Source organism: Micromys minutus, assembly GCF_963924665.1.
Source record: "Micromys minutus genome assembly, chromosome: 13".
Taxonomy (NCBI): domain Eukaryota; kingdom Metazoa; phylum Chordata; class Mammalia; order Rodentia; family Muridae; genus Micromys; species Micromys minutus.
Genome location: NC_137982.1, coordinates 3550336 through 3575151, shown reverse-complemented (window position 1 = coordinate 3575151; position 24816 = coordinate 3550336). Strand labels below are relative to the sequence as shown.

Here is a 24816-nt window from a genome sequence, read left to right as displayed (position 1 = left end):
AGTGCAAGCACCTGTATCCCCTCTCCCCCACACACTGAGGCATGACACATAGCATATGCATATACCACATACATGCACACACAAAAAGACAAGTAAGCCTAAAGGAAGTTTTAAAAAGTCTCACAAGACTGGGCATTTTAGCATGTTTCTGTTTCCATGAAGGAGTACACACACACACACACACACACACACACACCTTATTAAAAACCAAAGTGATGTATGACTATTTTTCTATTTTTCAAATGGATCTTACCTATTGGAAGAGCCAGCAATCCTTTGCTATTCCGCATGAGTATCCTACCCCTGCCCCATCTGCACCAATTTTCCAACTAGGAAGGGAGTGGGCTCTGCAGTCTTGTGACATGACTTCCATTTCTCTGATCAAATGAGTCAGGAAGAGTTCCTCACAGAAGCATTATCCTCTGGTCCCTTCCGGTGGTCACGGATGGAGGTCAGGCCATTTGAGCCCCACATGGTTAAGATGTAGTTTTGTTTTCCTACCTCAGGTCATTGAAAACTGTGCAGTGACTGGCATCCGTGTACGGACAGACGACTTTGGAGTGCGGCGGGTGGCCGCTGTGGAGACGAAGCATGGCTCCATCCAGACACCCTGCGTGGTCAACTGTGCAGGTGGGATGCTGTTTCTCTGACTCCCTCAGCGAAGGACACCTTTCTGGAGTGGGAAGTCAGGATCAGCAGGGATTCTAAGGTGTTCCATGCCTACTCGGGTGGCAGCTGAGTCACTCTCTGTTCTGCCCCCAGGAGTGTGGGCGAGCACCGTGGGACAGATGGCCGGAGTGAAGGTCCCACTGGTGGCCATGCACCATGCCTACGTTGTCACTGAGCGAATCGAGGGGATTCAGGTAGGCGATGGCAGCTGGTGAGCTCAGGACTTTCCCCTGTGACCCAGTTTGGACACAGTCAAATGGCACAATCCTTAGCCTTAGGCACCTCTTCTGTACAATGGGGACATCTGGGTGGTGGCAGACTTAGCATGAGTTGACGTTGTGAATTTGATGGTGCAGGCTACTTTGGTCACCAGGGCCTGGCATCTTCTTGATAGCTGCTGTCTGGTAACCAGGGTTACCAGGGCCTGCCATAGGGGGCCAGTTTACCTTTGCTCAACATCCCGGGCCTGAGTTTCAGAATACTCAAACATGCTGAGTCCGTTCTTATGACTCTGCATTCAGCACCTCTCTGAGAGCCTCGGGTGAGGGATCCTGGACTGTGTGTACCTGCTCTCTCCTCTCTTAGTCTACTTGGCTCTTCTTTCCTGTGTTGTTGGCTGGTAAGTTTCTGGTGCCTTACCACTGACACCTTCTTCCCATCACCAATCATCCAAGCACATCTTTCCTCCCACCTCCTCCGTCACTCCTCCTGATGCCTCCTCCGTCAGTCCTCCTGATGCCTCCTCCATCAGTCCTCCTGACACCTCCTCCATCACTCCTTCCACCCTCCTCTCGTCTTCTTACCTTTACCTCTCCCTTTATTCCCCATATGCCCATCCCTCTCTTTCCATCCCTCTATCCTTTAAAAAAGGCTCTATCTTATGTACACTGGTGTTTTGCTTTCAAGTATGTCTGTGTGAGTGTGTTCAGATCTTAGAGTTACACACAGCAGTGAGCTGCCATGTGGGTGCTGGGAATCGAACCCAGTCTTCTGGAAAATTAGTCAGTGCTCTTAACTCTAAGCCATCTGCAGGCCCCCTTTATTCTTGAACCCCCCATTCATTTATCTCGTGATTAATTTCTTTCCCTCTATGCTTCTTGCCACCCTCCCACCTTCCATTCCTCCTCGATGCTGTCTTCCATCTATCCAGTCATTGGACCATCTACTTATCCACCCGTCTTTCCATCTCTTCTTCTTCATTGCCTCCTATCCACCCACCCATCCATGACCCATCCTTCCTCCCCATTCACCTTTTCCTTCTTCTGTTCCACCATCATTCACCTACATGCTAATTCTTTCCAGTGGGCATCTAATCTTGTCCTCAGCCAACACTGACTGGAGGGGCTTCATGTTTCAGGCCCTGCTCCAGGTGGTGGGACTAAAACAGAGACAGAGAAAGAGACACAGAGAGAGTGAGAGAAAGAGAGAGAGAGAGAGAGAGAGAGAGAGAGAGAGAGAGAGAGAGAGAGAGAGAGAAGAGAAGAGAAAAGGGATCCTACAGACAAGTAAGGGAACAACTCCCAAAGAAGCTTCAAAGGGTGGTTCTGGAAGGGACCCTTCCAGGGTTCCAGGGTTCAGCAGCCCAGTGCAGATCCTGTCCTAAAGGGCCATACAAAGACACTCAACTGACTTCCCTTAGGCCAATCAAATGTGGCTGGTCATGGGCTGCATGACATCCCTAGCCAAGATTGGAGGACCAGTTGATCTTTGGTAGATTCCTGAGGAAGTCCACACCTCAGTGGAAATTTGAGGATGATGGAGAAGGTCACGGAGCATTTGCTTTTGGTTTTGATTGACAGTTCAGAGATCTGAGGCATAGGTTGTGGGGTGGGGATTGTGTGAGAGGCCAGATTGCTCTTGTTTAGAGCCCAGCAGTGAGAGTCTTGGACACATGCACAAGGTCTCCTGCCATGCTAGAAGCCTTGTCCCTGGGCCTGCCTCCCCCACCTTGCATGAGTTTGGCTTCCCTCCCGCCCCTAAGATGTCAACCTTGGACGTTTCATGGTGTAAATGGCGGAAACAGCACAGCAAAAACCTGGGTCTGGTGGGTTCCTGCCGTTGTTCCCAGAGTAGCTCCCCCTGAACACACAGTAAGTCTTTATTCACAGAGACACCCACCTTGGACTGTATTTGATGTGCAAGGAAAAATGTCTATGCTGACCTCTACCAAAGTTCAGAGCTGTGGGGAGAGCCCACTCCTCAGGAGGCCACCAGGGGTCACTCTCTGACCATGAAGGGCTCCAGGAGAGTCAGGCTGAGTCTGAGGGAGCTGTGTCCTGGGGAGCCTCCACCCCTCACTCCTAGGTAACTTCTCCCAAAGCCTGTTAACCCCCCTTTCTGGGAACCATTAGCCAAGCTGCAAGGTCCCTGCGTGCCTGCAGCACATAGTTAGGGGCCCCATCCCTGGTGCCTCCAGACTGTGCAGGGTACAGTTTCGGGTGATGAGAGAGTTCTCAGGCCCCATCCCCCTAGAAGGCTCTAGGAGTTTAGCCCTGCCTAGTGCAGGAGCTAGTCAGGAGGCAAAGCCAAGCCTCAGACTGGCTTGCCCACTGTTGTGGTCCCACTCTGCTGAGGAGAGTCCTAAGTCTAGGGCTTGCTCTAGGGTTTGTATCATGTATCTTCTTGTACATGGCTGCAGGATATTGTCTTCCCATAGCATTAGGCTCTGGGTACAGGCAAGGGCTCAATCAAGGCTTGGGCACCCATCCTCTATGGTAGCTAAGAGATCTCCCAGCTTTGACAAGCTGCCCTGGTCCTAGCCAGATCTGCCCTGACCTTGTGGCCATGGGACCGTCCCATTCAAATGGTTCTGACTGTCATTTTCATTTTCTTCCGTCTGCTTCTGCAAGGAGATGCTTACCCCATGTAGTTGCCAAGCACAGGGACAGATGGGGGCTGTGGATTAGACGTCCACGTCTTCCCATTTTTCCATCTTTCCATTCAGCCTAGGAAAGTGCAGTCACTGTTCTAATCCCCAGGGTTCCCTTTTCTTTCCTCCCTCCCTCCCTTCTTTCTTTCTTTCTTTCTTTCTTTCTTTCTTTCTTCTTTCCTTCTTTCTTCCTTCCTTCCTTTCTTTCTTTCTTTCTTTCTTTCTTTCTTTCTTTCTTTCTTCCTTCCTTCCTTCCTTTCTTTCTTTCTTTCTTTCTTTCTTTCTTTCTTTCTTTCTGTCTCTCTCTCTTTGTCTCTCTGTCTGTCTCTGTCTCTGTCTGTGTGTGTGCACGCACGCATCTGTGCATGTAGAGGTCAGGGAATAACTTCCAAGGCTGGTTCTTCTACTATGTGGGTAACTGAGATTGAACACGGGGTTTTCAGGCTTGGTGGCAAGCTCCTTAAACCCAGTGAGTCATCTTGCTGGGCCATCTCTCGATTCCTTCCCGGCTCCTCCTCTTATCTGTGTCCCTCCTCACCATCTGGGTCTCATGTAGCCCAGGCTGCTCTTCAGCTAAATTTGCAGCCAAGGATGACCTGGAACCCCGATCGTCCTGTGCACCTCGTTCCTGCAGGGCTGGGGATTTCAGACGTGCTGGCAAGCACTCCACCAACTGAGCCACATCCTCAGCCCTCATATTTCTTTTCTGTATCATGGGTGGTAACTGTGCATGGGGAGGTGCTGAGGCAGAGCAAGGTGACATGGTGAGCAAGGAGCTCATGGTAGCTGTGGCAACCATGATGTCTTGCTAGATGATATTTCAGAGGACCAAAAACAGAGGAGCACTCAGTCTGACTTCCAAGAGGAAGCAGCCAGCAGGGTCTGGGGGAACATAAATTGAGGTCAGAAGTTGGGGCCAGAATTGTATTGTCCACCAGAGTAGAGTGGACTCCTGTATGGGTGGAGCAGTGGAGTTGCTGGGCAGACATGTTCGCGAGTGTGTGTGTGTGTGTGCATGTGCATGTGTGCTTGTGTGTGCTTGTATGCGTGTGTATGCTGAGCCTAGCCCTTGCTGGGGCCTGCTGGGACAGGAGCATGGGCTTCCTTGGCCACCAGGGGTCTCCAAACTCCTGTGTTATTTTCCTCTGGGCTTCCTTTATCTTCGGAGTGTTAGTGTTGCCTGTGAAGGTCCTGGCAGGGCAAAGCAGTATTAGTTTGATTACTTTAACACGTTGATTACTTCTCACAAACGAACAGGGCCTCTTCGAGGGCTTCCTGCCTGTCCTGCTCATCCCCAGTGTAGAAGAAGGTGCTACAGGTCCACGTAGAGCTGGGCCTGCCCTAGGGCATAGGGGCCAGTGCTACAGAGCTGCTTGAAGCCTGTGGCCCCTCTGCTTTGCCTTTCAGAACATGCCCAATGTCCGGGATCATGATGCTTCTGTCTACCTCCGCCTGCAGGGGGATGCCTTGTCTGTGGGTGGCTATGAGATCAACCCCATCTTTTGGGATGAGGTAAGACACCCCCCACCCAAGGGTCCCATGGTAGAAAAGATAAAGGTGCCTTGCCCTCTCCCAACTCGAGTGCTTCTGAGAGCTGGCACTCAGGTATACCAGAAGCCAGGCTGGGATTGCTCCCACCTCAGCATGAGGCAAAGCTGGGCCTCTAGAAGAGTTTAGAAACGACCCAGCCTTTGGTTGGCCAGCAGTAATGATTGCCTTCTGAGGCCTCCTCTGCCCCTCCTGCCCTCTCCAAGGCTACAGTGGAGCCTCAGGGCTGGAGGACAATTCAGGGGACAACATGGCTGTCTCATTCAGATGTCTACAAACAGAATGACTAGATGGTGATTCTGGGACAAATGCCACTTTAGTGCTGGAAAGGGTGGGGAGACTATCGGTCTGGAGGTAGGGAGTCAAGCAAAGTTCACTGGGTTGAGTAGTGCAGTGTGGGTGGTGACTATTCCCCATGTGTAGTTAGTAGGTTATGGATTGTCAGAGATGTCAGACTGAAGGCACAGGTTGGCTGGATGGACAGTTGCTGAGGTTGTGGTGACCTAGGAACAGCTGCAGCTTGCCCCAGGATAGGTCGTCCTCACCCTTTGGACAAGGTCTCTCTATGTAGCTCTAACTCTCCCAGAACCCACTATGTAGACCTGGCTGACTTTGAACTCCCAGTGCCTCCTGAGTGCTGGGATTAAAGGTGTGTGGTATCATGACCGGCTACACTGGCCTTTCTTAAAATCAGAAGGACTGTCAGAAGGCTGAGGACAGGGGAGTGCTTGGAAGAGAAGGCACATGGGGGGTTTTGTAGTAGGTAACTAGGAGCCATCGGAGGCTGTACTGTATGGTTTAAGAGGATGTGTTACAGGCAAGAAGCTGAAGCCCAGCTGGAAACTACAGGTGTGGTGGAGCCAGGAAGGAAGGGGGTAGGTGGATTGAGAGTCCACAGGTGAATTCCATCTTTTCTCTCGTCTGACCTGGTTCCCTACCTGACTAGGGGCTGGAGTTGTCCCATAGGTGGGCCTGGGATGAATCAGTGCTTTTCTCCTGGCTGATTAACAGATTGTCTGTGCTTCCTTTGTAGGTGTCAGACAAATTTGCCTTTGGCCTCTTTGACCTGGACTGGGATGTGTTCACCCAGCACATTGAAGGTGCCATTAACCGTGTCCCTGTGTTGGAGAAGACAGGGATCAAGTCCACTGTCTGTGGCCCTGGTGAGAGGAGAAGCTGAGCCCAGTGCATTCCTTAGTCTAACCTGTGTCTTCCAGTGCTTAACTGGTCTCATGTTACCTTGGCTTAGCTAGATGGCTCTTAATTTTCCTGTCTAGGAGAAAGCCCAACCTAGCAAGGGCAGCACTGTATTCCTGGCATAAAGCCTGTGACTCTCTGACCTCCACAATGAGACTCTAGACCCCATTCATCCCCAGAACATGGGGTTGTTGTCTGAAAAATGGGAATGTGGGATCCTGTCCTAGCACCATGTGAGGCAGAGTAAAGACCAGAAGACCAACTCTGTCTCTAGCACAGTGATCACCATGTGGAGCTTTGTACCCCATCCCGGTCCTAACTTTCCCTGCCAGGGTCCCAACCACTGCTCTTGGGTATCCAGGACTCTGCTATAGATGTGCTCAGCATGGGGAGATTTCTGGCGAGGGGTTCTCCAGGAGGTTGAGAAGGGTGAGTTTAGCTCCCAGACCCTTTCTCTTTAGGTTATCTATAGAGTAGCCACTGTTCACAGAGCACACCAGGCTCCATCCCAGAGTGAGAATTCTAGAGAGGAGGCAATGCTGGAAAGTTGTCTATGCTCACCCTACAGTCTATAGTGTGAGATTCAGGCAGCCACACTCTAGGGATAAGTGTCGTACAGCCCAGCAGCCCATATACTGTGTACTTTTTCCTACCAAAGTCAATTCTTTCCTGGGGCAAACGTTCCTAGCCTGGCAGAGGAGACACAGGTCTGCCTACAGGAAGGAGCCTATCTTAGTTACTTTACTTATTACTATGGCAAAATGTCCCCCAAAAGGACAACTTAAGGGAGAAAAGGTTTCTTTTGGTTTGCGAAAGTGCATCATGGCAGAGAAGCCCTGGATGGGGAGCTTGAGACAGGTGGTCACATGGTATCACAGGTGGTCACATGGTATCACAGGTGGTCACATGGTATCACAGGTGGTCACATAGTATCACAGGTGCTCACATTGTATCACAGGTGCTCATGTTGTATCACAGGTGGTCACATTGTATCACAGTCAGGAAGCAGAGAGCTGAATGCTGGTGCCCAATCTAGGACCCCTGCCCGGGGAATGGGGCTGTCTCCATTTAGAGTAGGCCTTTCCCACTGTCAAAGGCATGCCTTGAAGCTAACCTATTCTAGATAATCCCTCTCAGTTGAGAAGCTAGCTTCTTGTCAAGTTGAAGATCAGTATCAGCCTTCACAGAGCCAGTCAACACTGGGCTGAGGTGGAACCTACATATGGCCAGGTAGAAATGTGGTCTCAGCAGAATCTCAGTGGTGTGTTTCCTCCTTTCTATAGGGCAAACTTGAAAGTCAAGCTCAAAAGATACAGGGTATTCCAAAAGGAAACTGTTTTCAGCTTGATAGGCTGAGCAGTCCAGGTGTGGGAACCCCTGGGCACCACAGTGTGACCTGGGAGGTAGGGACAGAACTCTGCTCAGCAGAGGTAGCGTCGGGCTGAGAAGTCATAGGCTGGAGCCAAGCTGGTAGTAAAGGCTTATGGATGAAAGGGGAACCAGGATGCCAGGGACTTCCATGGGGCAGTGGCCAGGCCATCTCAGGAGAGATGAGGGATCCCAGATGGAGGGTGCTGTGGCCTTCTGGTGATGTCTGGGCATGCTTGGTGACTACTGAGCAGCCAGCTCAGTCTGTAGCACCGGGTGCAGTCCCGGGGAGGCCAGATGGAGTCGGCAGCTAGCCTCCATGAGCAGGCTGAGAGCACGCCTTATCTGAGACGTGGGCGAGGGCTGTGACTCATGTCCCTGCTCAGCCGAGTGGGACTGGTGGTGAGAAACACAGGAAGAATCCCAGGGGGCATGAATATCCCCAGTGGCTCTCTTTGTCTAATTAGCCTGGAAACTGTCACTCCCTCATGGGGCCCTATTTTGGGGAAGTATGTTTTCAAAGACAACTTGGGTCTGGTCTCTTAGCAGTGAGGGTAGGTTTGGGATGGGGGGTGGGAAACTTTTCTCCTTGTCAGACAAGCTCAGGCTTGGACCTCCAGAATTCAGAGATGTACCAGTCCCAGACTTTGGGGAGGCTTAGGGCAGATGGAGCTCACTGGCTTAGGCTGAGAATCCAGAGCCAAAGTGACACAAGTCTTCCTCCCATGCTGCTGGGAGTTCTGGTATCCTTACATTTCTCAGACTTGCTGATATTGAAAATCTAAGGGACCCTGTACTCCACCCCTAGTGCCCACAGATCTGCTTGGGACTCTGCTTGTATCTTTTTAGACCTGGACATAGCTCTCATCACCATCTCCAGCCAACACGGTCCTCAAATGGTGGCCCTACCCTCACTCATAAGTCAGCCTCACACAGGGTCCTGGAGAGTCACCTGAGTTCCATCACAGGCTTCTTCCCCTCAGTGAGGCCACTGGCCCTGCTGACAGAATCCTGCCACTTCCCCATTGGCTTTTCAGTGCAGCATCTCGGAGAGCTCCACCATTTGCAGTTCGCTCCTTCCGGTCTGCTTGGCTTTGAGCCCTGAGTGTGCACATTCACATGCTAAGTCCTGAGTGTGCACATTCACACGCTAAGTCCTTTCAGAACACGCACAGGGCTGTTGTGGAACCTTGAAAGGCTGAGCCCGTATTTGGCCAGTGTGGCAGCTCAGGAGACACTTTGTTTTGGTCTCTCACGGCTTGTATAAGGATCATTTCTTGTTGTCCAATACAATGTCCAGCTTTGGTCTTATATGTCTCTGAACTGAGATCCAGGGATGGGCCTTTCTGTGGAGTCTTTCTCCACGGGAATGAGTCTTGGTCCCTTGGTCCTGCCACTTCCTACTACTTGACAGTTTCCTTCCTCTCGTTCCATGTCCGGCCTCTCCTCAGCTCAGACTCAGCCCGGCAGCTGCTGAGGCTCTCAGCGCCCTTTGGGGAGCAGGATGGGTGTGTTAGTTCTCTACCTGCAGATGCTAAGAACCTGGGATTGGATCTGTGCACCTTTGCTGAGTGACTGAAGGCAGCTGACCTCAGCCAGGCAGCTTTCTCTTCTGTGAGAAAACATAGTTCATAGCATACAGGATTGTGGGGAGCATCCGACTTACCTTGGGGTACTTTTATGAGACAGCCTCATTTTTGCTTATTTGACTGTTTGGTTTCTGTCTTTCTTGCTGTTCGACCAGCTCTGTTGGGTGGAATTTGTCTTGCTTAGAGCTTCCTCCCAGGGCCAAGCACATGATAAGAGGGGTAGGACTATGGCTGCAATTTTCTCTGATCTCTGAGGCATCCTGAGAGCAAAGAAAATGTATTCATTCATTCATTCATTCATTCATTCATTCATTCATTCATTCAAGAACACACAAGGAGCATTTGACTAGCCTCCATGCTAAGCCTGGGCACATGGCCTTTAGCAAGGTCTGGTCCTCATCCTTAATGTTTAGTGGGCAATGACTGACACAGGAAGATGGTGTGATTCATTGAGGAGAGTTGCAGTACTGTGCTGGGCCAGAGGAATGCCATTTGTTGGTGGGATGGTGACAGTGTTCCTGAGATGAACCTGGGCCCATGGAATAAAGATGGTTAGGCCATAGGTCAAGTGCTTAGGGAAACAAGGACAGGAGCAATCTGGCAGGCTCCTTAGAGGTAACAGCTCTTGGTTATAAGGATGGGAGGTTTCAACAAAAAAGTACCCAAGGGTCACTTCCCAGTCCCTATTGTCCTAGGACAGACTATCCCAAGTGCCTGAGGCCTGGAGGAGTCTGAGACCTCCCCTTCCTTTCAGAATCCTTCACACCAGACCATAAACCCCTGATGGGGGAGGCTCCTGAGCTCCGAGGCTTCTTCCTTGGCTGTGGCTTCAACAGTGCAGGTGAGGGGCATATGAGGGTTAGGCTCCATACCCCTAAGCCCAGGGCACCCCCTGGTGGTGGAAAGGGGGGCTGTGGTTCAGAGTGCAGTCCTGCTGGAAGGCATGTAGCCCCTCAGCACCAGGTATGAGAACAGTTTGTGTGGGGCTGCCATGGAGTCGGGCTTAAAGTTGGATGTGGTGGACACGGCGAGCAGACTGTAGCCCTGAATTTCCATCTCTTGCATTTCCACCTCGTCAGGAATGATGTTGGGTGGTGGCTGTGGACAGGAGCTGGCCCATTGGATTGTGCACGGGCGCCCAGAGAAGGACATGTACAGCTATGACATCAGGCAAGTGTGGTGGCTGCGGCCAGAAAGCAGGGCGGCTGGGTCGGGACAGCGGGATGAAGGGGTGAGGGCTGTTTTAGGAAGAAACCTTCCTTGGGATCCAGATGATCTCTTGGAAGTGGAGGCATCAAGGAAAGCAGGGGAGAAGGCAGTGGTTGGTGGGTTTCACGGAGGAGCCTCTGTGGTGTCCAGGATCTCTTGGCCTAGGTTCTACCTGACCTACTATTTCACATCAATAGGGTCCCATCATTCTGCAGCACAGATGGGGAGACAGAGGCTAGGGAGAAGGGCCCAGCTAGGGCCACTGTCAGTGTGCAGGACGAGGAGCTGAGCTGAGGCTGGTGGTTCTTCCTTCAACCAGTCCTGACTCAACACTGGGCAGGCTTTGTCCTGTGGTGCAGGGCAGTCAGGATGGACAGGCTGGTGTGGGTACAAAGAGTGACTTGGGTCTGTGGGGAAGCTCTGGGCACTGGACCATGTAGCTTGGGCCAAATGCTGATGGGAGAGCCTGCTAGGAGGGCTCCCAGGCAAGAAACAGGAGACTGCCTGTTCTGTCTGACCCAGGCTCCATGTCCCGTTCTTAGAATAGTTGAATTGACCTGTGCAGTACGGTTCACTGCTGGGGCCAAACTAGGGACTGAGCATCTGGGCAAGAGGCTGCTTCTTGGCCTGTTGTGTCTGCAGTCAGTGTGTGCTCTTGGCCAATAGTCCCTTGAAGGGGCCTAGTTGCTGTTGACCTGACAGAGGGACAGAGCTGTGTGAAGGGACTGCTGGCTCAGCTCAGGATGCCCGCATCCCTGCCAGCTTGTCTCTTCTTGGCTGGATGGGAACATTGCACCCGTGAGGGAGGTGATGTCTGCCACCACAAAAACAAATGGCTGGCTCTGACAACCCCAGAATGCCACCCCCTACCCGGCTTCTGGTGCTACGAGGTCTGCTCTGTATCTCCTCAGAGACTGTGCAGCCATGATTAAGCTTTCCTCCCATAGAAGAATGTTCTAGAAATGGTACAGCTGCAAGAGGCTTTAGTGAAGGGTCTGTTTACACTCACCCCACTGCAAAACAGAGTGGAATGATCTTACCTCTGCCAGCTGTGTGGTTAGTGCCACAGGGCCATCTTTAGTGCCACCCCGCCAGCAGCAGGGACCAGATTAGCTGGAGTCACTGGTACCTGTGCAGTACATCTGGGGACCCATTGTAGACTACAACCTTGTGTGTGTGTGTGTGTGTGTGTGTGTGTGTGTGTGTAAGAGAGACAGATAGAGAGACACAGAGATACAGAGACATAGAGAGAGTCAGAGGGGGGCAGTGTGAACCAAAGCCTGTCTCTCCTCTATGCCTATTTTTCCCCCATTTTTCAAGGACATAATATGTTTCTACACCCTCATCTATGAGAGACCCTCAGTAAAGGACATGTTGTGTAGGGCAGCCAGCATTGGGCCTTAGGTATGTCTAGACCCTAGCTGCAAGGAAAGGTCCCAGGGCTTGCCCAGCACCAGGGGTCCCCAGAACACAGTAGATGCTTCTTATAGCAGAGAAGATGGGTCCTGTTGTGAGACCACACACCCAGTTGTGTGGCCCTGCTAGTCTTTCTCTTAGCCACAATTTCTGTATCTGTCAGATGGGAAGATGGACCACCCATCTCCCTTGCTGTTGTAGAAACGTTTAAGCTAAATTAAGGGTAGTATTTAGCATCACAGTATATAGCAAAAGACCAAATCTCAACAACTGGACATCTTGAGCTCACACATATGGTTGTCTTATCCTACATGGCAGAGATCAATGGTGGACTGGTCTCATGACATCCTTAGCTGGGTTACTTGTGAGAGAGGTGGTTTGTTACTGAGTGAAGAAGCTAGCCCTGGCCCAGACTTGCTGCAGGTTGGATCCTTGACAGGTTGTCCACAAGCAGTGACCCATCCCCTTTCCTGGTGGCAGGCGTTTCCATCACTCGCTCACGGACCACCCCCGCTGGATCCGAGAGCGCAGCCATGAGTCCTATGCCAAGAACTACTCGGTTGTCTTCCCACACGATGAGCCACTGGCAGGCCGCAACATGAGGAGAGACCCCTTGCATGAGGTATATCAGACATGTACAAGCTGAGGAGCCTGGAGGGCCTTAGGTGTTGGGGTAACAGATGCTTGTGAGATAATCAGTCGACTGTAGGGCTGTGTTCTCGGAGTTCTGTGAGGGGTGCTGGGCCAGGCTTTGGGTGGAAGGTGGAAGAGTCTAGCTTCCATAGAAGCTTTAGGCAAGTGGAGAGGCAAAGTCCTAAGCGCAGACTCGGGTTTGGGGAGACAGCTCAGATGGCACCGTGTTTGCAGGTAAGCATGAAGAATCCACATATAAAAAGGGGCCTTGAGCCTCATGCTAATGATCCCAGCACTGGGGAGGCAGACAGGAGGATCCTCGCCTGGTCAGCGAGCTTCAGGTTCAATGAGAAACCCTGTCTCACAAAACAAGGTGGATGGCACAGGAGAACTTCCAAGGTTGTCTTTTGTCCTCCACACGGAAATTGTCGCAGTGCTGCAGTGGTGCGGGAGGCGGGTCTGGGTTGGTAGAGGTAAGTGTGTTCGGGCACATGTCAGAGAGCAGCCAGGCGGGGGTGTGAGGAGACTTCTCATCACATTCTTCTTGGGATACCATCTCTGTTTTCTGGAAGACTCAAGATCAAGTTGTCACTGACATGGTACCTGAGTAAGGCTCCGTTGGCTGAGGACAACCACTGTCTTGCTATGTCCTCTTAGAGCAGAGCACATCTCAGCAGGTCCTTGTCTTCTTTGAAGGGGACCAGTTCTCTGTGACTGGGACTCACGCTATGACCTTATTCAACCCTAATGCTCTCCCTGTACGCTTGGTCTCCGTCTATGACCCAGGGGTTTGGGTTTCAGTGTGTGTACTGCTGGGGGCACAGTTTAGCTCATGGTTCTCTGTGAATTCTTGTGAGGCGAAGGTGCCGTGGAAGCTCTAGGGAGGAGCAGTGACTTGCTGGGGACCTTGCTTCCTGGAGTACTCTTGGGTAAGAGTGTTGTGCGTCCTGGCTCTGCATCTGTGCAGTGTCTGGCCTTGTGTGATGGGCCCTCTGTCTCCTTCCAGGAGCTGCTTCGACAAGGCTGTGTGTTCCAAGAACGGCAGGGCTGGGAACGGCCGGGATGGTTCAACCCCCAAGAAACAGCTCAGGTGAGCAAAGACACCCGGTCACCGGTTTATGTAACTGGGAGGCCCTGGGCCTCTCATACCCTTCCTCATCTCAGCGTCCTCCCAGCCACCAAGTCAGGCTGATGCAGTGGGCCTCAGGCTGTGGCGGCCGGTCAGTTGTCTGTACCCAGACAACTGAGAGTCATCAGCACCTCAGCGGTGAGGGTTCTTTAAAGGCTTGCCTGCTTGCGGGTTTCCATGCCCACGTGGGCAAGCACTGGATGCCAGCACAGCCCCACAGTGTGGACAGACTGGAGAATCCCCCTGGTTCTAGGAGGAATGCAGGCCCTTTTCACACATTGTTCAGGATGTATATTTGGCAACACCAACTGTTAGTTGGTAGTGGGAGGAATTGTGTCACAGTGTGTGAGTTTATCCACGGAACCATCCCACAGGCTGGCCTCTGGGATGCTGTAGGGGCTTCCACAGAGCTTGCTAGAAACAGCCCCTGGGAACAGACCACAGAGGTTTTGAGGCCCACCACATCCAGGTGTGTGCGAATTAACCCCTTCCTGCTGATGCAGTGTTCCAGTCCATTCCAGTGTGACCCTCTTCTGTCTCCTCAGTTACCCAGGCCCACAGCTCACTGCAGGGCGTACTCAGTAACAGCCTTTTTTCTTTCTCTGGTACTGGAGGCAGAGTAGGCAAGATGGGTTCAGCATCTCTGTCCTGGAGGTCTTAGGCAAGGAGAGATACTTATCAGTCTCCTTAGTCCCCAGATGAGAAGACTTTATACCCTACCCTGGTGCCAGTCTGGAAAACCTTATAGGGCTAAAGCAGATAGGGCCTCAGAGACCAGGGGAAGTGGGCTGGCTGGGGAAGGAGAGGTACAGGGAAAGGCCTTGGCAATGTCATGGCTGGCAGGAGCACTGGGCATAAGGTAGATCCTCCCACGCCTGGGCTCAGCTCTTAGCCCCGAGAAGTGAGTGAAGCCTGTGGTCAGAGTTGCATCTATGGAGAGGAGCTCCATAGCTTCTTTATTTGCCCTTGCAGGGGGGAGGAAGCCACTCGGAGCCTCAGGTCACTGAGGTGGGGTACAGGAAGGGCATCTGACCAATGTCTGAACTCAGGAGAGGGGACAGTGGAGAGGAGCTGGACACTGTAGCCTTTCCAGAGTCTTCTAGGAACAGCCACAGGCACCGATCATACCTGCTGAGCCTCATGCCTTGATCCTCAGCTTGGTCTGCACCTTGGGGCGAGTTTAACTGCCTGGGATTCAGGTTCTCCATCTGCAGAATGGGTGGCCCTCCTTGTGGGCACTTTCAGTGGGGGTTGGGGGTGTCATGAATTTTCATGACACCATCTCTATGTTGGTTCCTACCCAACTTTCACCCTCCACCTGATGCCCTGGTATCAGGTGGCAGCCCTCAAGGTTGTCCAAGTTCCTCTCCAGCTCACTTGGTATCTAGTCTTTTCTCTATTGTCCAGTCAGAACCAGCAAGGCAGGGGGATTAAGGCGTTATATGAACAGGCATCCATGAGTTACCTGAGCCGTACAAAGCCACTAACTGTCCTCCGGTGGAGCGTTATGGAGGACAGGACCGGGCTTGTGTCAGGTTCATCCTGGTATCGGCAGAACTTAGTGAGCATGCTTGTGGAGGGAGGAGAGAAGCGTGAGATACTGTTCTTCCTGCTGTGCCCACATGGCCATGGGAAACAGCTAAGGAAGGGGGCCTCCGTCAGCAGGACAGAGTGTCATAGTAAGGAAGGCATGGTGGTAGGAACTGTGTCTTCAGAAGGAAGAGGAGAGTGGAAAGGAAGTGGGACTGGGCTATAAAGTCTTAACCTCCCGTCCTCTACCTCCAAAACATCCTACAACCCCCAAACGGCATCACCAGACAAGGACCGAGTGCTCACATGTGAGCCTGTGTGTGTGTTGAGTATTTTACCTTCAAGCTACAGCAGAGAGAGAAGAGAAAGGCAGGGTAAAAGATGGCCGCGTTTTCCATAACAGGTCCTTGACTACGATTACTACGGGGCCTACGGGAACCAGGCACACAAGGACTACACCTACAGCAGGCTGCTGGGCAATGAGTACACCTTCGACTTCCCACCCCACCACCACATGGTAAGCATCCTGAGCTGGGTCAGCCCACGCCGCCTTCGGTTCCTCCTGTAGATGCCTCTGCTGAGCTGCGCAGGGTCCTGCGTGTTCTGAAGGGCTTCTGCTTGCTGTAAATTCATCCCTTCCTGGTTAACACAGTTTTGTGGGGACCATGTGCATGCTTTTCTCTCCCTCTACTCTGCACCGTAATTTTGCCAGCGGTCAGGTCTGAGGACCCTTCCTTCGGTGTTACTGCTGAAGGGCAGCAAAGCGGAGCATCGAGGCCGCCGGCTTGGGCCTTACTTATGATTTCTATTGCTGTGATAAAGCGCAGTGACCAACAGCAACCCGAGGGAAGGGCGATTCAGCTTTCAGCTTGTCATCCATCATGAAGGGCAGGAACGCAAGGCAGGAACTTGGAGGCAGGAACTGTAGCAGAGGTCACGGAGACACAGAACTTACTGGTTCACTGCTCACATCTTACTTAGTCTGCTTTCTTATACAATTTAGGACACCCACCACGGGTGACACAGCCCTTTGTGAGCTCGGCTTCCCCACATCAAGAAAATGTCCTACAAATTTGTTTATAGGCAATCTGAATGGAGATAATTTTATCAACCAAGGCTTCTCTTCCTAGATCATTCTAGCTTGGATCAAGTGGGTAAAAAAAATAAAATAAAATACAACCAACATCACCACTAACAACACAGCAACAAAAAAACCTAACCTAAACAAACAAACAAATCAAGGTCAGTTACTTTGAGCCAGCACTATACCCCCTCTAGTTCTCCCGCTCGGAGGCCTCGGAGATCCACGAGGGATGCAACTTCCTCTTGAGGCCTGCAGAAGCCTCCAGCCTCCTTGTGGTGGGGTAGGTCTAGAACAAGGTGGGCTTGCTGGCCCTGCACCAAGACCACTGGAAGGACAAAGCAGAAGAGACTAGGGCTGGGATGACTGCACCATTGGAATCTGCTCATTGATTTGAAAAGTGGGCAGGGGAAGTTTGTGGTCCTTCCCCAGAGTACTTGGTTCTCCACTTGTGATTGCTGAGGTGCTGACTCCTCGGGGCCAGGCATGCCTGCAGCAGCCTGTACTCCACAGGCAGCTCACACGGAATGAGCAATGTCCATTCCATGCCTCACCAGCTCCATTGAGAACTATAGTTGTCTCTGGGCATGTCACTTCCTCGGAGGCACCTGCGGTCCCATGCGTGTGATGTCTCACAATGCATCTTAGGTAGGTGCAGAGTCAAGCCCTCAGTCTGGGCCCTAGACTGTGGGCAAAGCATGAGGAGGGCATCACAGCATCCAGGGGAGGGCTTCACAGGCAGGGACTGCCATCACTCAGGCCCCTCATGGTCATTGTCACTGGTATCTGTCTCTCCAGACTTGCACGGAACATTGTGGCTAATGCTGAAGGCAAGGACCCATTTGTTCCCATTGCTTTTCCCTAAGTTTGTGTGAGAAGTAAACAGTTATTAAGGCAGGTCAGAGCTCTCTGAGGTGGCTTCAGAAGTCAGGGGCTCCATAAAGCAAAGCAGTTACAGAGCCAGCTTGGTGCCCGGTCCCCACGACCCCCTCAAGGGAGTGCATTGGCTGCGTCTAGCACCTCGGCACCTGCAGCTTCTACAGCCTGTGGGACTCCTGGCCCTGGAGGGTGTGGAAGTTGGGGGAGATGCCAATTTGGCTTAGCAGCTCCATCCAGCCTCCGCAACTGCACCAGAGACAGTCCCTACGCATGAAACACATACTTGTTCTCTACATTGGCAGCTTCCCCAGCCAGGCAGACAGCAAGTGTCAGCCTGGGGAGCTGTTTGGATTTGGGTCAGCAGCTGTAACAGTGCCAGAAAAGGCACCTCAAAGCCTGATGGACAGGGAGTGATCCTTAATGATGTCTGGAGGGAGGCGGAGGAGCTGAGGTCTCAGGAGGCGGCATACTGTGCCAAGGTCTGCTGTTTGCCCAGAAGCCTACTGCAAGGTCTAAAAGGCTGGTTTCTCTGACTGGCTCAGCCATGGGTGTGGCACTGACATCCTTGTGATGAGGAGCTCTTTGTGGCCATGTTAGGAACATTTCTGAGGCTTTTCACTGTGTTGCTCTGAACTTCAGAGCCCCGAGGGTACCAAGAGGTGGTAGCAACCATCTCACTGGTTGATGAGTTGAGTCCAGCTTCCAGACACACACTGGCTGTCCAGCCCATGGCAATGGCTCTTACCATCATCTGTACCCTCTGGAATGAAAGTGAGGTTGGCACAGCTGGGCAGTAGCTCGGAGGAGACGTGAGCAACCACTTTTGTTATCAGCTTTATTGAGACATGATTTCCATGGCACCCAGTTCATTGATTAAAAACTTCCCATTCACGGTCCTCAGAAAGTTTTTGGGGCAGCTTCACCTCTCTACAAGGAAGCCCCACAGTCACCAGAAGTCACCTCCATTCCCCACTCTATCCTCAACACAGGATCAGAGAGGGACCCTGTCTCGAGAAAAATATGACACGCAATGTCCTCTGGCCCATGCAACTGCATACTGGCACAGCCCATACACATGTACACGCACCATACACACATATAATGCCTAAAATAAATACATATGCTGGATGTAAGTCCCTTGTTTGATTGATGCAGAGGTCATAAGCTTCTCCCATTCCCTTTTTTGCTATCATTCTGGAACCATTTGCAACACAAACTAATTCTTTTGTATAAATGTGTAAGTTTTGATGATGCCCAATTCATCTCTTAGCCTTGTGTTGTGTAACCTTCAGCATCATGTCTAAGAGTTGGCTAGGGCCACACACACACACTTCTGGGTTTTCCTCTAAGAATTTGTCATTTTTGTCTGGAATCTTGTGTGTGGCACAAAAAAGTGTTCAAATGTCATGTTCTGCTTGTGGGTATCCTTTTGCTAAGAGGACTCTGTATCCCCATGAAATTCTCCTGGGTTCTTGTTGAAAAACCAATCTTTGTCAACATCATGGGGGTGATTTCCAGATGGGGCTCTACCCCATTAAGCCACACCTCCTAGCTCAGCCCAACACTATTTTGTCTACTGTAGTTTTTTCTTCCCCCAGCAAATGTTGGATATTTTGTCTACTGTAGTTTCCCCTCCCCATGCCCCAGCAAGTGTTGGAATCAGGGAGTGTGACCACATCACCTTGGCTCTTTTTTTTTTTTTTTAACAGTTGTTTAGCATAGTCTGGCCCCTTGAAATTCCATATGAATTTTAGTGTAAGCTAACCTTCTGCAAAGGATCCAGCTGAGGCTGGATAGGGACTGAGTCAGGTTATAGATCAGCCCAAGTGTGTGGTCACCTTGCCACACATTCATGGTGTCTTTTCGTTGATTTTTATCATTATGATTATTTATCAAAAACATTCTTCCTAGGGCCTGAGGAGATGGTTCAGTCAGTAATGGGTTTGGTGTGTAAGCATGAGGAAGTGAGTTCAGATCCCTAGACTGGACACGAAAAGTCAGCTACTGGTCAGGCAGAGACTGGAGGATACTGAACAAGCCAGTCTAGCCAATCAGCAAGCTTCAGGATCAGTGAGAGACCCCGTCTCAAAAAGAAACACGGAGAGCAATTGAGGAAAACACCAGATATCAACCTGTGGTCTCCACACATGCATGCACACGCACACACACATTTTTAACTTTTTAAAATAAGAACTTTGCATTTCTGTGGTCAAGTTTACTTCAAGGTATTTTTATTGCTTTGGGGACTATGAAGAAAGAATAGTTTTCTTGGTTTCTCTTTATGTCTCCCCATGTTAATGAGCAAACCTGTAGTAGGTTTTGAATATTGACCATCTTTCCTTTCGCTTGTTGTGTATTTAGCTTACTTTCTCTCTGGTTTCTTGATGAGGAAGGCTGCATCCCTAGCTTGGACTGTTGCTCCTTGTGCCTCTGCCTCCCTAGCTCTGTGCCACCATACCTGATTTTTAGGGCAATTCTTTTAAATGACAGAGCCTACTTATGATTGGTGCCCAATGTCCTCTGTGTGCTTTCTGTTCTGGGGAACAAAGCTCTATGGTGACCCCTGAGCTGGGATGACTAAGATGCGAGAGGGCAGTGGTGGGGAGGCTCTTGGCAGGTGTGTCAGGAAAGGCCCAGCCCCATGGCCCCAGGGGTGGTATCCCACAAAACCTCTCTTCCACTGGACCTTTCAGATCCAGAAGGAATGTCTGACCTGCAGAGGGGCTGCTGCCGTGTTCAATATGTCTTACTTTGGGAAGTTTTACCTGCTGGGGGTGGATGCCAGGAAGGCTGCAGACTGGCTCTTCTCAGCAGATGTCAACCGAGCCCCAGGTACTGGGCCAGGGTGGGATGGATCCATTCAGTGTCAGATGGAACTCCATGGGCAATGAGGAGGCAGGCAGGTGGCCTGCTGTTCCTCCCCTGGGTCTAACCACTCTGCTGTCTGGCCCTCTGTGCCCTGTCATCATCCCTAACCCCAGGGTCTTCTCCTTCTTTTATCCTTTCTTCTTTCCCCTTCCTGGACCCCTTTTGCTCACACAAAGGATGCAGGGCCACAAGCACTTGGTGGGCCATACCTCCTGGCACTTGGGCCTAGTCACTTCCCTCCACTACTGTGGTGTTTTCCCTGCATTGTTGCCAGAATTAAAAATCCATAGTGCTTAGCTAAAAATCGAGTCTTGAGTAAATATTGAAGAATTTTTGCTGTGGTGTATCCTATAAAATATTTGGGACAATCAACTTTCTTTGTCACACACCCACCCCGCTGTCTTACTCATCCACCCACCAACCTCATCTTCATCCCTTTTCCATAGCTCTTGTCACAAGCCCTACAAGCTGGGCATCTTCAAATAAGAGATGGATTAACTCCAGGTCCTGCAGGGCAAAGGTCAAATTCAGAGTGTTGGCTGAGAGTCCTTGTTCCAAGAATATGAGTGGGTCCCGCCTGTCTCCACTAGTCTGGTGGAGACTGGGAGAATTGGCTTTGCTTGGGTTGTAGCTGTTTCATCCATCCCTGCCTCTGATGCTATGGCTGCAACCTCTCTCTCTCTCTCTCTCTCTCTCTCTCTCTCTTTCTCTCTCTCTCTCTCTCTGTGTGTGTGTGTGTGTGTGTGTGTGTGTGCATGTGGAGGTTAGAGGGCAGTCTTGGGTGTCACCCCTCAGGAACCGTCCATCTTGGTTTATTGAGATAGGGGTCCTCACTGTCCAGGAGCTCATCAAGTAGGCTAGGCTGATCCTCCAGGGAGCTCCAGGGACACCCGGCCCCATCTCTGCTTCCCCAGCATTGGAATTCCGAGTGTACATCACCACGCTTGTCTTTTTCACATGGCTCCTGTGCATTGAACGTACAGCGTCATCTCCCGGGTCTTAACTTTCTATTTCTGTAAACAGTCCTACTAGATGGGAGCTCATCTGAATAACCTTGCCTCGAACAGGGTTATAAAGATCCTACCTCTAAATAAGGTCTCACACACAGGCCTTTGGGGTCAAACCTCTAACGTGTCTATATGTGGGGCATGGTTCAGCCTATGACTACCTGTGTGCAGTCAGCAACCCAGCAGTCCTGTGTGCAGCTGAGTTTTGCCCTTGTGAATCTTCCATCAGCTCCACCCACCTGCTCACCCCCTCTACCACCAGCTGTCTTCTATCCCTTTCTACCAGACTTTCCTCCACCTATCTACCAAGTGCCTACCCTTCTACCCACCCCACTCACCGAATGCATTCCTCTACCTGTCCACAGTTCAACCACACAATCAATAGATATTAGTTCTGCCGTATCAGGCACACTGCTGGGGTGATGAGGATGGGGACGAGGGAGGAGCCAGGCAAGCATTTTCAAAGAAATCCCACCCCAGATGACAATCGATAATCTGGTTGGTTGTACTAGAATCATAGAGTAGGAGGCCTTGTGAAGGAGACCTCACATCCTGAGGTCCTCCAGGCTTTGAGGAGGAATGAGCTTGGGTGGAGCTCATGTCTGGGTCCTTGTTGCCAGGCTCAACGGTGTACACATGCATGCTGAACCAACGGGGAGGCACCGAGAGTGACCTGACCGTTAGCCGCCTGGCTCCTGGCACCCAGGCCAGTCCCTTGGCCCCCGCCTTTGAAGGTAAGGTTGTTGTGAGAAGCACCAACACAGATGTGACCTGCTCAGAGGACTGGCAAGTCACCAGTGTCCAGAAGGTCAGGGAGGGTTATCCGGGATGACTATGTAATCACCTGTCATGTCCACTGTGGTCAGGCTAAATTCAGGCTGCTTTCGGGTGGCTGTGCTGTCCCTCCAGGCCCTCTGTAATTATGCCTTTGAACCTGCTGGTGCTGTGGCATGTGGAGCAGCCTTGGCGTGGGCACACGCAGCCCAGCAGCCCAGGCTACTAGCATCAGCCCAGGGCAGGCTACATCTCCCACTAGAGCTCAGTCTCTCCCCATCCTGCCATCTGGGCTAGTCTCAGGCCTGGCAGGTCCCCTGATGCTTGGCTCAGTGCCCACTGTGTGTCCTTCCACCCTCCCTGCACACCCGTAATGACAGGCAGCTCAGCACTTCAGTTCTGCCTATACAACTTCAGCTATTACATCTACACATGTCACCCCGACCCTGGATCCTACCTGTTAGTTCCCACAGAGGCAGCTCCACCTCCTGTCCTGTGGCCTATGTCCACCAGGAAAAGAGAAGAAACAGAGTAAACATGTCTTTTTTCAAGAAAGGCATTGGTACTTCTAAAGGGTGGTCTGCAGGGAGAAGGTACCAACTGGTGGCTCTCTGAGCCACCATCCAAGAGGCTGACAGTGGGCAGTGCTGACCCATATGGAAATCTAGCTACTTTCTAGCTCTCCCTGCTGTTTGTCTTAGTGGAACTTAGTGAAGCTCCCCCACCTCAGGAGGGAGGTGCTAAACTCCAGTCTAGTCATGGGCAGAGGGGGAGAGGAAGATGCTCACAAGGAGTCAGTATTCTTCTGTGTGTGATATGGCCAGTGGTCTTAGTTAACTGGGGGTTAAATCAGGACCAAGCACATCTCAGCAAGTGCTTTATCCCAGAGCTACATCCTCATAACCCTTGTTTGCCAGTTTTAAATTTTGAGACCTTGGTTCTCTGAGCCTCAGTTTCCCTACTTGTGAGATGGGGACTGGTGAACCTACCTACCCCAGTTGCTATGGGAACGAGTAAGACCCAGGAGCCAGGAGTCTCCCAAGACTCAGTTTTCTTATCTTGGCAATAGGGACCTTGCTGGAACCTCTCAAGAAAATGTTCTGTGATATATTTATTACCTTGTACCTCCCACCTGGTTCACAGTTCCTGGGGCTGAGTGCTTGGGGGAGACACCCAGAGGGTATGAGCAGATGATCCAGTGAGCCCCATCCCCTGGAGGCTGTGGATCTCGGGGACACCCCAAACCAGTAGAGAAACAGCTCCTGCACGGACACAGGTCCCACGATGAATATGCATTTCATTAAGTATGTATATATTTAATATGCATGTTAATTATGCATATGACTCAGAGCTCCAGTAAGTCAAGAGAATGTGACAATTTACATGTGCTCTAGGCTGTGTACCAAGCAGCTGTCAATCTTGGAAGCAATTTTAAATTATCTTTATTCATCTTAATGTGATAAAAGGTGTCCTGCTTGTCAGAAACACACCGGCATAATAAAGATGGCAAATAAGACCTGCCACCCACAGAGCTCTCCCCACCCCTGGAAATGGTAGAGGAGCCTGGAGTGAGACGCTGGCCTTGGCTCATATGGACCTGCCGTTTTCCATGTCCAGGGCCCTGCATTGTCTCTGTAGAGCAGCAGAATGGGGGTGATTGCCCAGGACGAGCAGACATATCACTCTCAAGCCAATTGGTAGGAAACTGAGGCTGGTAACAGAACGTGGGCTTAAATAAACATGAGAGAAAGAGTCAGAGAGAGAGTGTGTGTGTGTGTTTGTTATGGTAGGATATCATTTGGCCTGGGGTTAAGGACACTGTCCAGAATTCAAGCATCTTCTGGGAACTCTAGCCAGGCACCAGGGAGCCTTCTGCTTGTGATCTCTCTCCCTCCCTCCACCCCCATCTCCTTCCTCCTCTCCACCTATCACTCCTCTTTCCCTCCCTCCTCTTTCCCCTTCCCCCTCTCTTTTTTTCTCTCCCTTGCTGTCTCTTCTTCCTCTCTCTCCTCCCTCCCTCTCTCTTATCCCCCACAGTCTCTATTTCTCATGAGGAGGAGGAAGGGGATGAGGCTTTGGTGGGCTCTGATTGGTGCTCTGGTAGCATTTTGCCCCTGAAGGCTCCCTATGCTGGGGCCAGACCCCACTGTAAAGGGAGAAAGAAACTCAGGAAGATGAACGGATATTGTGGTGGGTCAGGCTGGCCAAAGCCTTTGTGCATCCCAAGACTGCATCCTTCCATAGATGTGTGTGTTCCTGTGAGGTGTCTCCAAAATAAAGGTGCCAGACTTGAGGAAGCAGGCCTCTGCCCACCCCTGGCTCAGAGGATACTCTTCATGGTGCATCTCTGGTGAGGGAGGCTGGATGTGGGGCAGATACAGTGCTTGTGTTTGATGTCATAGACTGGGAGCTCTGGAGGGTAGGGAGTGGGAGGGTCTCCAGGAGGAGGTGACACTACCTGGCCATGGAGGTCGAGGATCAGCCAATAAGGGTGAGGGGTGGGCAGGGTTAAAAGCACTGCTCAATAGAGCCAGGCCCCACAGGGAGGGTCTGCAAAGGTTGGTGGTGAGGACTCCAGGGATCTGGGAAAGCTTGGGTGGTCTTAAAGGCAATGTGGTGTGAGTGCGGGCTGACCAGATCAGTGATAACGTGCCAGGGGCTGTGGCCACTTGGGGTGCACGGGTGAGGGAGGCGTGAGTAGTGTCAAGGGGATCTTCTGTGAAGGGGGCTCCCCAGAGGCCTTTGGGATGGATCTGGAATAGCTCAGAATGACAAGGTCAGGGGGAGTCCAAGGCTGGTCTGCAGGAAGGAGGGTGCTAGACACAGTTCCTGTTCCCTTTCAAGCTGGCAGTAAAGCTAAACTCTGACTGAAGAAAGGAAGAGGCCAGCTCGAAGCTTTCAGGTAGGGCGGCTAGGCCATCCTGGCCTCAGAGCCTCCATCAGGATCAAGGTTGCTGGCTTCTGCTGTCAGCTGTTTGTCCCCTAGACAGGAAAGAAGCTCAGGAGCCAGTACTCACAGGGCGGGCAGGGCAGACCATGGGTGTTCTCAG

General features: G+C 51.5%; 1 protein-coding gene across 1 annotated transcript in view; it reads left to right on the top strand.

Moving 5' to 3' along the window:
• The window catches only part of SARDH (sarcosine dehydrogenase), a gene marked incomplete at both ends in the record, with an annotated part of 56296 nt that overhangs the window by 4220 nt on the left and 27260 nt on the right, over positions 1–24816 (top strand). Inside the window, 11 exons of the mRNA XM_080927504.1 lie at positions 507–630; positions 763–863; positions 4946–5050; positions 6120–6249; positions 9995–10081; positions 10320–10416; positions 12346–12487; positions 13505–13588; positions 15561–15674; positions 19811–19949; positions 21613–21726. Of these exons, the coding sequence (XP_080783630.1) occupies positions 507–630; positions 763–863; positions 4946–5050; positions 6120–6249; positions 9995–10081; positions 10320–10416; positions 12346–12487; positions 13505–13588; positions 15561–15674; positions 19811–19949; positions 21613–21726 (1237 nt within the window). The remainder of the gene's footprint in view (positions 1–506; positions 631–762; positions 864–4945; positions 5051–6119; positions 6250–9994; positions 10082–10319; positions 10417–12345; positions 12488–13504; positions 13589–15560; positions 15675–19810; positions 19950–21612; positions 21727–24816) is intronic.